Source organism: Oryzias latipes, chromosome 24 (genome assembly GCF_002234675.1).
Source record: "Oryzias latipes chromosome 24, ASM223467v1".
Classification (NCBI taxonomy): Eukaryota; Metazoa; Chordata; class Actinopteri; order Beloniformes; family Adrianichthyidae; genus Oryzias; species Oryzias latipes.
The window spans coordinates 5,804,883-5,820,342 of record NC_019882.2 but is presented as its reverse complement, the minus strand read 5'-3'; the positions used below and the strand labels follow the sequence as shown (position 1 = coordinate 5,820,342).

The following is a 15,460-nucleotide window of genomic DNA, read 5'->3' as shown; positions in this document are numbered from 1 at the left end:
AGTATTATAGTAAAAAGACCACACATAGGATTAATAAAAAAAATTAAAAAAATCAAACTTTTGTTGTCAAAACAAAGCAAATCATTATTTCTCCAGTACTGTGCTTAACCATTCAAGCACTGTTGCTCCTATCTACACATAGACAGAACTACAGAAATGTCTGAGTAAGACTACCACTTCCAGGCTTATGGAAAAACAAAACAAAACATGTTTTTCTAAGATCAAATAAATGCTGACAAAACCCTAATTTGACCTGATTTATTTCTGATTGTCAAAATATTACATCTTTTTTCCAGAATCACAGTACAATCTTCAAGCTCACTGAGAATTTTTAATAAAATGTTCAGTCCATCCTTGACCTTTCCAATTGCAACTTTTCAAATGCAATAAACAGCTTTTGGTTTAGAGCACTGACAGGAGACGATTGTGCAGGTTATTCCCAGCTAACCTGTTGCTCAGTTACTGAGATGTGCAGGCAAGACAAACCAATGAAAAAGTGTTTGCAATAAGTGGCAGGATTTATGACACAAAGAACTATTAGAGAGACTGTAAGCCAAATATAAAAAAAACATCTTCAGATTTCTGTTTTTTTCAGGAACTAAAGTTAAGGTAAAAGTCAAAAAAAGAAGAATATCTTCTTTCTAAATTGCTTAAAGCTAAATAACGTCATAAGTTAATAACCAGGGGCTACTGCTCAACGTGAACATGTGCTGCATGTTCTCTCGTCTGAGTTTTTGAATGAATTTCTGGAGAGCTGAAGCAGCTGATTTGACAGGCACACGTTATGCTCCTCACCCATCTCCCCCGCAGCTTCGCAGCCCACATGGTGTGTGAGCACAATCAGTTCAGCTGGTCAGACGGTCTGATCTTTCCCTACATCTCATTTTCATGCTCGTCTCTTCCTCCTCTTTCGAATTCGACTGCACAGCCCTGTCTTTGTCTTTCCATTCAAAGCTCCTGCCATCCTCTGCTGCCTTCAAGCCAAACTCAGAGTCAGCAATCCCGAGTCAATGCCTGCAAATGCATTTAAAAACTACATGACTCCCATGTACACATATGAGCACAAAACTTTTAAGAAGAACAGCGTAACACTGCACACACACAGCAATAGACATGCTAAGATGATTTGACCTAAAGCAGTTTGACCCAAATGTTTAATGGGTAGCACAAGTTAAACAAAGCGAGAAAGGCCTGAATGTCTGTACGTTAACCAGAGACAAAAAGCACCAGTTGGGTTTCTGCACCAAAACATTCGTTTTTTTAAGATCCAGATGTGATTTTTATGTCTTTTAAAAGTATCATAAAAGGTAGGAATCAGTCATGACGTTTGTCTCTCCTTTTACTTACAATTACCTCCTGTCTCTTAACCCTCGGATGAAGGACGAGTACCAAAACCTACACTTTTCCATAGAGGGGTCAAATATAACCACATATGAATCAATGCATTCTTTCAAAAACCTGTCATTTCTTTAAGTTTGGTTAAAGATTCTGATTTTTTAATCATATTTTGAATAACAAAAGAGTGATTTTATCACTCTTTATTTCCACCAAAAAAAATCAAAACCTATTGTGTCATATTGCATGGACAGAGAAAGGGCACACCAAGACCATTAGATCATGCACGCACCTGTACAATAATGTCTCTTTTCTCACAGTTTTCAGCTCTTTCTTAAAAATGCAACGACCTCATGTAAAAAAACATGTTTTATGAAGAATATATGGAATTGAAAAATATAAATACATTTATTTTTTAAAGATTTTAAAGAATAACTACACATGAGGTCACTTTTGACCCCACTTATGCATCAGAAAACCACAAGATTCTTAAATATCCAAAGCTTATTGGCAATGGAGTAAATTGAGGCCTAAATTTAGAGATAATTTCTCATACAAGCAATTTTTCCTGAAAGCTATGAGCCAAAACCTCACAGTCAGTGAATGTATGACAGTAAAAAAACACTGTCAACTCTTACATCAACCTCCTTTTCCTTCTCCCTATCAGCTTTCTGAAACAAAGGATTCTAAGGGCACCATTTCTATACCTCTGCCTCCACACTGCCCCGATTTCCATTCAAAGTGCTGCTGCTAACAATCTGCTACGTTATAAGACAACATACGGCCACTCCAGGGAAATAACAAACGGCATACGGATCAAGAGGTTTTCTATTTAAATGCTTGTTAGTAGGGGTGTAACAAATACTTATCGATGAATCGATTCATACTCTCATGTTTCAACCAGATTGAGGCGTTTGAGGAAAGTTGTATGCACCTATATAAAATTGTTTAAAAATGAAATAAATCAATTATACTGAAATTAGAAAATACCATTTGGATTAGGTTTATTTTATTTTAACGTAACGTGAACAACACATATGTGATGGCAGCAAAAGAAAAAAGGATCAAGCCATCATTACAGTCCAATGAGTGGAAACACTAATAATGTTTCCTTTGTGTTACTTTGATGTGGACAAACATAAGTGGGTGGAACGTTATGAAACAAAAATGCGAACGGATTTAACAATAATTCCTTTTCACTTGTTTGTTTGTACACATATTTGTTTTAGATTTGATTATCTTGCAAGAAATACAAGGAATCTGGAAAACTTCACCTGCACTGTTCAGTAACCAGGTATTTAATTCTGAGGCACACAGGTTGAATTTAGTGCAAAAGATCAAATTTTAGGTCAATGAATCGCGTTGTTCAAAAAGAACTAACATCGACTATGAATCGTATCGTCAACCCCAAATTCTGATGTGAATCGAATCGCTCAAATGAATTGTTACACCCCTAATTGTTTGGTGCTATAGATAAGAGCACCAGCTTCTTGAATGACTGGTTGCTTATTTGAAACAAGCTTGGTGCAAAATTCTGCCTTGAGGTCTCTCTGTTCTTTATGTAGCAATGGCCGTCCGTTCCTAACTGTAGGAGGACAACTTCAAGCTCCTTCTCCCTCCTTCTATAGCCCACCACGAGCTTCATCACTGATCCTTGACGCCTCATAAGAAGCCTGACATCATAACCTTCTTCAGGGCATGCTTATAATAAAGAACCTTAGATGCATTAAGGAATTACTTGAGACAATAACATGGCTTTGACATGCATTACATCCTCCCCCTGTGATGGTAGAACAACATCCTTCCTTTGCTAAACAGATGCATACAACCTAAACCTGTAAACACTCTGATTTGCAGAAGGAAAGACTTTACTTACCATCTTCTGCCTTGAGTGGAAGCAGAATGAGCTCGCGGACACGTGCACACACAGACACACACTTTTCACACTCACTGTGTGAGAAGGCGGGCAAGGAAGGGTGAGCAGGAGAGCGAGAGTTAAGAAGGGAAGGCTGTCGTCGACAGGATGCAGTGTGGAAACAAACCAACAGATAGGAAGAGGAGAAGGCTGCGCTGCCTTATACACTGTGCGCTGAATCGTGCACGCACAAATGATGGAGCTCTGGGTGCATCCCTGTGTGTGTGACGATGCATCTGAGCATTTCTGTCATGGCTAATGTAATGTTCTCCATCCCAAAAGTCTCTCTCTCTTACCCTGATGACTTATTTTGGCACTTTGGAGAAAAAAAACGTGACGACTTCTGCTCACAGTTGGACATTCGGATTGTGTAGAACAGCCCTGGCTGCCCAAGCACTCTTTCAAACTAACTTTCTCTCGCTCCCACTCTCTTCATCCCCCTTTTCTTCCACTCATTCTATCATAAATCCTACACAACATAGCAGCCAAGGAGAGAATAAATCATTTTTATGAGCCTTTCTGCATGGTAGGAGGACAATAACACGAATCTAGAATCTGCCTTGTTCACGACGCACACCATCAGACACACATTTATCACCTCATAATTTTAGCAGTAGGGTGTTTTTATTTCTTTAGTGGGGATAAACCATAAGGGAATTTTTGCACTAGATTACTAGTTCAGGCTCAAACATTGCACTACCCACAATGAAAGGTTTCAAGTACAAATAAACACTCTGGTTTACAAAGAAATGAAAAATCTTAGCACAACCATCTGCCTATCTTTGTTTTTTGGGTATTTCTAACATGTTCTCATGGCATTTTTTCATAATCGAGGACATATATAAAGAAAAGAAAGATTAAAATTGCATTTACAAATATTTTTTCAACGAGAGCAGATGAAGAACGGCAGTTGGCGCATCACAAGCTCCTTGCTCTGCTCTTCCACAGCATCGACTATTGTTGCACCGCTCATGTTGGGTTAGGGTTGTGAGGGGCTGTAAGCCAGAGGGAGAATGTTGCAACAAAGGGGTGATGAGAAATGAAGGCAGTCTTACTCCACGCCAACGGTGCCGCCCACAACTCAGAGGCGATTTTCTGATGAACTCCTGCCGCTCTGCAGAACTATGTCATAAAAAACAACACCGATTTATTTTTTAATTCTGGCGAAAAACGGCATTATCATAATAAAAAACCCACTGGAAGTTATTTTAAAATAGATAAAATGATAAAATGATGATGGGAGTTTCCTGCTTTACAAGGACATTGGTTTTAAATGTACAATTCCTTTGTTTCTAGGCGTGACATCTGAGGTTTTATAGCAAATGTGGGGTTCAGGCAAAAGAGCCAAACAACAAACCTGTTCATTTGTCCCACCCCTTGCATTGCTTCATTTAGCAGAGGTCCCCTTCGTGCTCTTCCTGCACATTGATCCCTCACATGACTATGCTGAGGTGGTGACAGTGCTTTTGCTAACAGCTTGGGCATAAATCATTAATCTCCTGCTGTCACATCACCTCACATTGGCAATGATCCTCTGTCACCACTCATCAGGAAGTCATGATTTTGTGATCTTGTGCACAGAGCAGAGCCATGCCAAACTGCACAGATATTTTTCACGCATGTCTCAAACAAATCTCCCACATTTGTTTTCCACTACTGTCAAACACTAGCATATATGCTGCACACATGCAAGAAATCTGTTTTGCAGACTTTCACACTTTTGAAATATTTTCCACAAACTGCTCATGTTTTCTATTTCTAGTTAACACCATCACATTACTTTTGGGGTGTCAAACCTCGGAATGTGGTTAATTTTAACAATAGATGAGAAGAGTTGATTTCAATCAACTCTGGCCTTCCTCCAAAGCCATACATCAAAATATTATTAAAAAAGGAAATAGGACCAGAGCGGACGGTGCACCTGAAGAACTTCAAACAACGGAACCATGAACTACTGAGCCTGAACCACCTTATAGAAATATATGTTAATGTCATTCAAGTTGATGACATGTTTGTGCACCGCACACACAACGTGAATAATGCCCTATGCAGGTGCAAGGTGATCAAGATGAAATGAATTATTACTGTTGTATGGCTCGCATTAAAGTTAAAAATTGGGTCAACTTTAATTGAACAGTCAAATGCTGATTTATTGCAAACTCCCTGAGGCCAGGGAGACTGGTCACCCTGCCCCATCTGCCAAGTGGGCTTTATTTCCTGAAACTCGAGTTTGGTTATTATGGCTGACATTAAATTCAGAATTCTGTAGAGTGTTTGACATATTTGACAGGTAGTTTTATCATTGTTTCATTTTTAAATTTGCTAAACCATAACATTTTCTGTTCCTTAATTGTAATCTTTGGGATCTGGTTTGCTGTCTATTTGTCTAAATTTGCTACTTTGTACAGATTTGACAATTTTGACACTCCAAAAATGTCCTTCATAGGTTATTTCATCTCTAAACTGTCCCTTTGCATGCACGTGAGTGTGTCAGTGGTCCTGCAACAGACTGGCAACCTGTTTGTCCAACAGTAGCTGGGATAGGCTCCAGCAGCCCTGTGATACTGACCAGGATTTAGGGAGTTCTGAGGATGGATGAAGGTTTTGATTCTCCGGAAAACCCATGAAATTGAACAATTTTTTTTTTTTTGTAGTATTAAGGCATTTAGCATTTTTTGTTGCTTGAATTAAAAAAGAGTAACTGTAAACTAGGGTTGCACGATGAGGAAAAACTTTACGATATTAGTGATCAATACTGTGATGACAATATAACTTGTGATACAAGAACTAACAGAAAAAACTCAAAAACATAATTTCACACACATTTCACTGCAACAGTTTAATTTAAATAAGAGTCAACATATCTTAAATTACACTCCAAATGACACTAGTCTACATAGGAGGCAAGCATCTACCATAAAAGGAGTCCATCCGATTGGTCAAAATGCATCAAGGGATTGATTTGACTTGTTAAATGGTAAATGGCGTACGCTTTTCTACCTTCCGCGAAGGCCCAAAGGGCTTTAGTCACTGTCCCCTTCACTCATTCACACACATACTGATGGCTTCCCCAGAGATAAGGTGGAGTTAAGTGTCTTGCCCAAGAACACTCTGAGGCAGGAATTAAACCTGCACTCTTCTGATCAGAGGACGACCGCCCTACCGCTGTACCAAAGTAGCCCCCTTGGCAGCATAAATATAATTGTGTTAGCACATTTAAGGTAACCATTTATCACAATTTTTATCACGACTTTTGCAATATGCGTATTACACGGATTGATATCGCGATAAATTTGCGATTTATTGTGCAGACCTACTATAAATCATCAGAAAACAGTCCATTTTGATCTGGGAAAACTAGTGGTTTTGTCTCGACACACCAACTTCAGAAAATGACTTTGGTTACAGACGGATTACAAAGACACACACTGTCAACCATCTTCTGAGTCAGAGCCACATCTCACATATGCTTCATTAATCCAAACTTACCATTACATAACTGTGCTAAATGCTCACAAGAGTGGAAGGGCAGAAAAACCCAGCATGCATCTTGTGCATGTCTGCATGCCTGTTTGCATCATTCTTCGTGTGCATAAAAAGGAAACAAGAAAAAGAAAAACAAAAACAAAGAATTATTTAGTAATACTTGTGTTTTGGCTTGTGTGCTTGTGTGGTGAACATCAAAATGAGACTTGTGTCCCTTATGAAGTACTGTGAGCCCATATAGTGTGCATGAACTCCTGTTTAGCTAGCACTTTCCATCAAAATGAAAAAACTGTTTTTGAAACTTGACAGATGTTTAAGTGCTGGTTCCTGACCCGTTTCATGTTTCTGCATGTTTCTGCAGAGCCGTGCTGCAGAACTGAGCCTGCTGTATTAGAACCTCAGGAACAGCAGCAGTAGCAGCTGCTCCGGCAGTAAAAAGATTAAGACCTTCTCCATACCTTCGCCTCTCACAGCAGCTATAGTGCTCTGCCATCGACACCCAGCCAGCAAACTAGTGCAGCCCACAAAGGCACACGAAATGCATCAGCAAGCAGAGACATTCTGGCTCTGGGGATATTGTGTACATACCGCTGGCAGCCACTTGCAATGTGGGAATTTCAAAGAACATATGGCAGCTTGTCGCTGGGAAACAGCCTGTGTCAGAACCTAAACAAGTGAAGAGCTACAGTATATCTAGAAAAGCTATTAACTGTCTGATATCTGGTACACACACATGACCAGACAGTCACACAAACACTGACTAATGTGGCTTCTATGTGATCATTGGAGCCTGAGTCAGTGACAAAGATGAGCTGCACCAATGAGGCTGGCGTGTTGGAGGAAGGGAAGGTGGCTGAGGGCTACCTCGCTGCACAAGTAAAGCCAGTAGGGGCAGCAGTAGTAGCAGCAGCAGCATCAAAGCTCCCCACTGTCCAATTATTTACAGCAACCAACTCAGTATAAAAGTTACAGTTAAAAGAATCCATGCTGAGCGTTTCTCAAAAAAAACAACAACCCTGGCACTAATCACAAGCAGATAAATCTCAGAAGAATCACATTAAAGAGTTTTTTCTTTGCAGTCATTAGAACTGTTAATGAAATCAAGTTATTTTTTTCATTCATCATTCAAACCAAACTTTGCTGTCACATTTTTCATGTTTGAAGGAATAAATCATAGGACACAAATCATCCAATAATAAACATACAACACGGGACGGCAGGGATAAGCTCTCCAATTCAAGATATACGAAGAATCAACTTTAGGATTGATTTGAAAATCTTGTTGATTTGTATGGTACCAGAGCAGAGAGATTAAATCCACCAGATGTGATTTCGGGTTCAAAATCGACAGTCCTTCACCCGGATCAAAGTCTTCAAATCTCAACAAATAACCTGATTTTAAGGTAGAAAACCTAAAAAAAACATCATTCATGACGTAAACATTTATTAAACAGATATTCCTCCAAGACTAGACGAAAAAATGCACCTGACTTTATAAACAACCAACCAAAATCGTCCACAAGGACAATGTATTTTTTCCAGTCACACACTTATCACCAAAAGGGTGGATTTTGCACTAAAACTATTTTCATATTTACCTCATAAGCCTTGGTCACATGCAACCGTACAAGGGTTGACCTGTACGGGTGCTGCAGGTTTTTGTGTCTGTGGGGGTGAGGAGTGACTGGGGTGTCTTGCAGTTTCCTTGTGGCTTGTGTGGCCACCTTAAAAGAAACTTGTGAAAATGAGACGTACGATTGCCATGTTTGTGGTAAGTATATGATAAAGTATTTTTAAGGATAATGGAAGTTGCAGGCACTTGTGACATACAAGTGATGCTGTCGTATGTTTTCCTTCAGTCACACTCTAGTCGTTGGTAAGGTGCACAAACTGAATCCTTACTGACTCCGTGGAAATGTGGCATACACCAAATGGGGCATGCACTTGATACGCAAGTGCCCGTATAGGATGTCTACTCAAACAATGTGCTGATTGTCTAATTTCTTCCTTTTAACAGTCATACTGGACGCAAAGAGCACACATTTATCTCGTCTACAGCACCAACAGGCTCCTTGCACAGTGAACAGGATTTGGGAAAGTTGAAATTGTAAAACTCGCCTGTGTCTCACCTTAAGTGACGCATGTTCAAGAATGCTCTAAACGCAGGCTCTTGAACCAGGTGTTCACACTTCTTTTTCCACTGTTTACTAGCATATTTCTGCCAACTACAATTGGAACAGGCTTGGTGCAAAATGTCAAAGCGGTACAAATTAATTTTTCCTTTATGATCAATTTTCAAACAGTTAGCAATTCCGTAAATTAAAGGGGACTTTATCCATACGTCAAATCCGAGTCCCTGATTGGTCAGAGTTCGACGTGGTTTAACTGTTATCATGCATTCACTGGCCATGCGTTTTGTACATACACCCTGAAACAGTCTTAACTTGCAGAGCAACTTGTGAACGCGTGAGAACACTGAAGCCCAAAACACACATACTTACATTATATTAGACTTTTAATTGAAAGTGGTCGCTTGAATGAGGGGTGTCGAGGGTGATGTGAATGTAGCTTGCCCTGTTTGGTGTTTGGTATGAACTGTTACTTGCAACATGCCCGTGGAAACATGCACGAACATTTTCTCTATTTTGTGTGGGCCACCTGCGCACTCTATACAGGTTTGCCCATTTTTTGACCGCAGACAGCCAATATCCACCCTTAAGGGCATTTGTGACAAAGGTTTAACCTGCTGCTTGGTGTTTATATACATTTACATAACTGCATTCAAAATAATACATTTTGAAAATCAGGTCCCAGAGCAGCGCGAAGAGTCCTCCCCAGTGTATGTCCCCTGAATCTGCCTCCTGCCCCCTCTTCCTTTAACATCCCTCTGTTACCATAGTAACCCTCATCAATTCCCATGGCACCTGCCTGCTGTCCTGGAGACACATGAACCCATGACACCGACAGATGAAGTGAGAAACAGAAGGGAAGAGAGAAACAGAGGAAGACCCAGCACCATTTGGTGTTAAATATTAAAAAACCTGCAAAAGAAATCACTAAACAAAAAATAAAAATTGGATTCTCATTCTCATTTGGGACATCTTGAAGTGTCACAAGTGAATGCACAAAAGCAAGACAAATCTGATCATGTACCTAATAAAAAAACTGCCACAGTGTTCAACACTGCAGGCATTCACACATCGAGCCACAATGTGCTGCTTCATCAAACACACAAACATACAAAATAAAGGAATGACAAACTTTGTGATTCTGAGACACAAAAATCGGCATTTTTTTGTGTAACTTTGCAGTTGGTCTGTCTGTTGAAATAAGCTAAAAACCGAAAAAGCATACTTACTTTGGGTGTGGGGCAGGACGCCGTAGAAAGTCGGGAGGTGGCCTGGGCGCGGGGCGACTCGGAGGGCGTGGTGCTGAGAGAAGCTGCATCCCTGGGTAACACCTGCACACCCCGCGAGATAATGGAGTCTGGAATCTACAGAAACAAAAATGTGCACGGACGCACATCAGTATAAACACCACCAAGATTTTGAGCCCACATGTTTTTATGTAGACCCTGAAGAGAATGTATGTATAGAAATAATCCAAGTCTTTGTAAAAATGGGCAAATGAGCCACAGACAATTTACGCCAAAAATAAAGATGAAGAGCAGTGATGGATGATTGAGTTTGTGAATGGTGAAGTCTTACCAATATTTATCTGTGACTGGACAATGAGGTGTGATGTAACCCTGACAGAAGGATCTGGACTGCAGACAGGACAGGACAGGATGATGGACATGGAGACATACGATCATAAAAACCAATGACCTCCATTACAAAAGAAAAAAAAACAAACTTTTTTTGCACAATAGATCAACTAGTAGACAGTCAACAGGAATGTTGTTGTCTGAGAAACAATGAAAAAATGATTGACTCAGGATCACAGTGAACAATGGAGACACCCTGTAGAGAGGAACCCAACATACACAAAAGCATGTGGAGGCAGAAAGCCATGATGCAACACTGATATTTGAAAGAATGAGCTTCTTCTTCTCTTCAAAGGCTTAACCGTTAGCTCCATCAAAGACCCATGATGCAATAGGTTTTTAAAAAAGTGAAAGCTACACTAAAGTCTGATGTGTCTTAAAATAAAACATTAAATTAATTTCAATTAATATTTGCCAACTGCAGCTAAGTATCACTTATGATCAGTGAAAACAATTCAGAAATGAGGACTTTACAAAAAATTTAACTAAAGGGTTTAGGAATAATTAAAAAATACAGAGAATTATTTTGGTCATGCAGCTTAAATAATTATCACTTATTTGGAGATGAGTTAGCACAGTAACTTAAAGTTCGACTCTGATCATCCTCTGATCTATTGTAAAAATGTTCACAATGCTCTTTTACGGTTTTTTTCTGTTTTTAGCAAAAATAAAAAATAAAAAGCTGTCGATTTTTAGGACAGTTTATGCAATTCAATTCAATTGGATTTTATTTATATAGCCCAAACTCACAACAACAGTTGTCTCAGTGGGCTTCGTGCCAGTAATTGTAAGGTAAACATACAATCAAAAAGGATTATAAATGTATAGAATCCAATAGGATATTACTAAAGCTTTAACTAAACAGACTAAACTAAATGGTCATCCCTGCCCTTAGACCCTCCTTCAGGGTAAGGAAAAACTCCTAGAAAAAACGTAATCCGGAAAAAATGAAGAAACCTCAGGGGTGCCCACATGAAGGAGGATCCTCCCCCAGGACGGACAGGCGATTTACCAGAACTCTTAGTGAGAATTAGCTTATCTAATTCTACAACTACATATTTAAAGTCCAGCAAATGATCTTCATCCAGTTGAAGTTGGAGGACGGCTGGGGGCGCGAGACAAGCCGGAGACAGGATCCACAGCCAGGTGTAGGAGCAGCAGTAGAGGCAAGTCAGAGATGAGGTACATGGTCAAGCAGAGCGGAAGTAGATCATTAGAAGTTCCCCTCTGAATTCTGGGCGGAAACATTTACACGGAGTAAGCCAGCCCTCATTTCCCAGAAAAGCTAAGATGTACGACCTTTGCCACCTCTACCTTGTGCTTCATCTCTTGTACTTTTTTCCACTGACTTTTTCCGTCAGTGCTCCACTTTTAGCTAACTTTTTCCCTCTAAACACACTCCTGAACTTCTTCTTCATTCCACCACCAAGTCTCCTTATCTGCTTTTCTCATTTCAGATGACACACCAAGTACCTTCCTCCCAGACTTCCTGATCACTTCAGCTGTAGCTGTTCAGTCAGCTGGGGGAACCTCCTGATCTCCTAAAGCCTGTTTCATCTGCTCTGTAAAAGCCATTCAGCACTCTAGGTCTTCTTCTTTGTCTTCATACTTGTCATCTTCCTCACCACCAGAGTGCTTCCACACACCACCCTCCCCTGTCTGGGCACTCTTTCCGCAGCCACCACATTTCGGGTTTCTGCATTTAAACTCTCACTTTCATTGCATCACTAAGCAAGATTTTATGTTCATTTTCAAGCTCTACATCCATTTACAGTTGTTGTCTTTATGTTGGATTTCCTTCCTGACACGGCTTTCTGCATTTTACCCCAACGTGGGACCAGCAAATTTTGGATTTTGCCCCCTTGTGGTTGCATTTAACACACTCTCATGACTAACATGTATAAACAAGTAAACATATTGAAAAGAAGGGAGCTTAATAAACCTCTCATCATTGGTTCTCGTACCTTGGCAGCAATGGATGCAGCGGTGATGTGGGAGGAAGAGCTGTCCTCTGTGGAGGCCACACCACTGTCCTTCTTTTCCTCATCTTCCTCCTCGCATTGCACACCTTTGTCTTCTGTTTGGCGGCGAGGGGAACTGTTGAGGGGGGGTGAGAGAGGCGGCGGTGGTGAGGGTAGGTCCTCCAAGTCATCGGCGGCCTCCTTCACCTTCACCACTGCATCCCTAAGAAGGTCAATGGCATGGGGCAGCGCTGGAAGGATGAACTGAAAGCATTCCTGGACATGGGCAGAAAACAGGGGCCGTGAGCCATTTTTTCAAAATAAGAGCATGCACCAGCAGATACCAGCATCAACAAAATCCTTGCTTCCAGAGAAAAAAATAGTAACTTCCTGTATATAGATATTAATAATGTCAAACAGAGGTGCAGCTAAGATTTCCTTTGAAGTCTCAGAACACTGAAGCGCCTCCTACTGGCCACATCTTTTCTTGGTGTTCCCTTTCTCCAGCTTGCTCCATCTTTGTTTCCCTCTCTGTGTCAGTGTGCCTGTGGGCCTCTCAGCTATACTAAATGCTCCATTCTCCTCGCTCCCAAGACAAAGCTAATCTGAGAAATTATTTATCTTCCTGTGTATTTTAAGCATTGAGAGGATACATTATTAATCAAACCCTCCCTTCACACACTTTACGACAGGTGCAAATGGGCTTCTGGAACAAGCTTTCTACTCCACTTTCTACTTTTGTGTGCACATTACCAGTAGGATTAAACCTGACAGGAGTTCAGCCTTGATTTGACCAAAGAGCATAATCTCCACCTCAGATCTTGCACATCAGTGAGGCAGCTTTCTCCTCCATTGTGCATAAAATAAAATAAAAATATAGAGGGAATCGTCAGATCTGTAAGATGGGGAAACTGAGAGGGTTAACATGGGGATTGGACTGTGTTGTTGTGAGCATTCCTTTGCAGACACTGTCCTGGCCTTTCCTCATGCACACTCAGCACCAGCCCCTTGGCAAACAGAGGACAGTTTATGGCTTTTCCTGCATGCTTTTCAAACTCACATGAGAGTGTTTCAGAAGATGAGGGAAGCAGGGCTGAGATGAACTAGTGAATATAGAGGAGAAAGGTGGTTTTTGCCTAGAGACATTTCTTGTTTGTGTATTTTTGAAGTGTGCCAAGGATTTTTTTGTAAGTGCATCATGTGGTTTTCCACTGTAGGCTTTGTCATACAGGAGTGGAGAAAAGTCTTTAAGAATTCTGAGCCAAATACAGCTAAGGGATGGAAAAAGAAAGTTAGTGAGTAAATGTTAAAAAATGGTTTGAGATCAAGGGTGATTTTAACTAGAAAAGAAAACAAAATTTATAGTACAGATAAAAAACTTCATTTTGATGGGATAGAAACTGAACTTGTTCATGAAACAAAGTTTCTTGGAGTCATCAGCTTACAAGATATAAGAATAAAGGTGCATCAAAGTCTTAAAAAAAAAAGTACAAATACAACATTTACATTAATTTAGAGACAGAATGAATGATGCACTGACCAGAGAGCATCTTAAATAAATAAAATGTATTAAAGACAATATATATAAAGCTATAATCCAAAAAACCGAAAGAACACTGAGTAAAAATATTTGCATATTCAACATCAGTTCTGCCATACTTCCATTATTGTTGTGGAATTTTGAACTTAAAAAAAGAGCAGTTATAGTTGTAAATAAAGTTGTTTTTTATGAATTTACAAATGCACTATTTAATGAATAAATAAATAAATAAATAAATAAATAAATTTGTGGATATTGGAAGACTGTTGGAAATTTTGTTTTGTGCCTTTCATATTTTCCGAGATATTTTTATCTTTACATACTTCGTGGAAGCAACCATCCTCTGATCCGCGTTGGTCAGGACAGCATGCATTAATTTCTGATAATGATTTCTAATACACTTTGTCGGCCATTATTTCTTACGCAAAATATTGGACGACTTTTAGCCACTGAAAACTGTTTTGTGTAAAGATTAGCTTTTCCAAAACAGAGTAAACTCAGACTGATAATGAGCAGATGGAGCTCAAGTCTTATTGGCTCATCAGGACTCTACCTATAACCTTGCGACAGGAGTTTATCGTAATAAAAGTCTCCAATGAGCTGCCCCTTTACTTCAAGGTTGATGATGAAGACTGTAAGATGGCAGCAGATGGGGGAGAGGTGTTGTAATTGACTGAATGAAATAGTAAAATCGATCTGGTGAAGAACTAGACAGCGACAGATGTGTAGGTCAGTCGGGTACAAGAGGGGGGACAGGATGCAGCAAGGGAGAAAACACGAAATACTGAGGGTACATGTTTCCCATCATTTACAAACCCCACAGGTGTTTAAGGGTTATAAAGACTCTTCCCCAAAGAAAGAAATGAATGTCCATTAAGATATTAAAATTATTGTCACAGCTTGTGGTGTACAGTCCATTGAGAAATAATGACCAACATGTCAACATCCTGCCTTCCTTTGACTGAAACAATATACATTTAAATATGCAACACATCTATGCAAAAAGATGGGCATCTAAAAATGCACCTCTTGCTGTTTTTTCTTCTTTTTTTAAATCCTTTAAGGTTTTGGCCAAACCTCCAGGAGCAGGTGGAGTTTTATTTTTCTTTCGAAGACAATCTGGTCTAAAGTCAAAACCTCATAAAAGCAAAGAAAATAAGCTTTGCAAACAGAAACATTTTCAAAACTTTTTTTTAATGTAAAGCCACAAAAACAGCTGGATACATTTCTGATGAATTGCCCTGAATCATTTTCACTACACAAACAACATTGCAGCAGTTTACTGTGTTTCCCACCTGTGAGCCTTTCTTGCTTCCTGGTAGGTTAATGATGAGCGTTTTTCCTCGGATACCACACACAGGTCTGTAAAAACCCCACAGAGGAGTATAAATAATTGTTGGACATGGCAAAGCTGCAGAACAACAGTGATGCATCTAATTTCCTGACATAATCTAAAA

At 39.8% G+C, this 15,460-nt stretch overlaps 1 protein-coding gene across 7 annotated transcripts in view; it reads right to left on the bottom strand.

Annotated features, from left to right (window-relative positions):
- The window catches only part of gphn (gephyrin), an 87,354-nt gene that overhangs the window by 25,341 nt on the left and 46,553 nt on the right, over window positions 1–15,460 (bottom strand). For all 7 annotated transcript variants that reach the window (XM_023953011.1, XM_023953014.1, XM_023953013.1 and 4 more), the window contains exons 6-8: window positions 15,299–15,365; window positions 12,467–12,739; window positions 10,095–10,229 (exon numbers count right to left, since the gene is read on the bottom strand). In XM_023953011.1, the coding sequence (XP_023808779.1) occupies window positions 10,095–10,229; window positions 12,467–12,739; window positions 15,299–15,365 (475 nt within the window). The remainder of the gene's footprint in view (window positions 1–10,094; window positions 10,230–12,466; window positions 12,740–15,298; window positions 15,366–15,460) is intronic.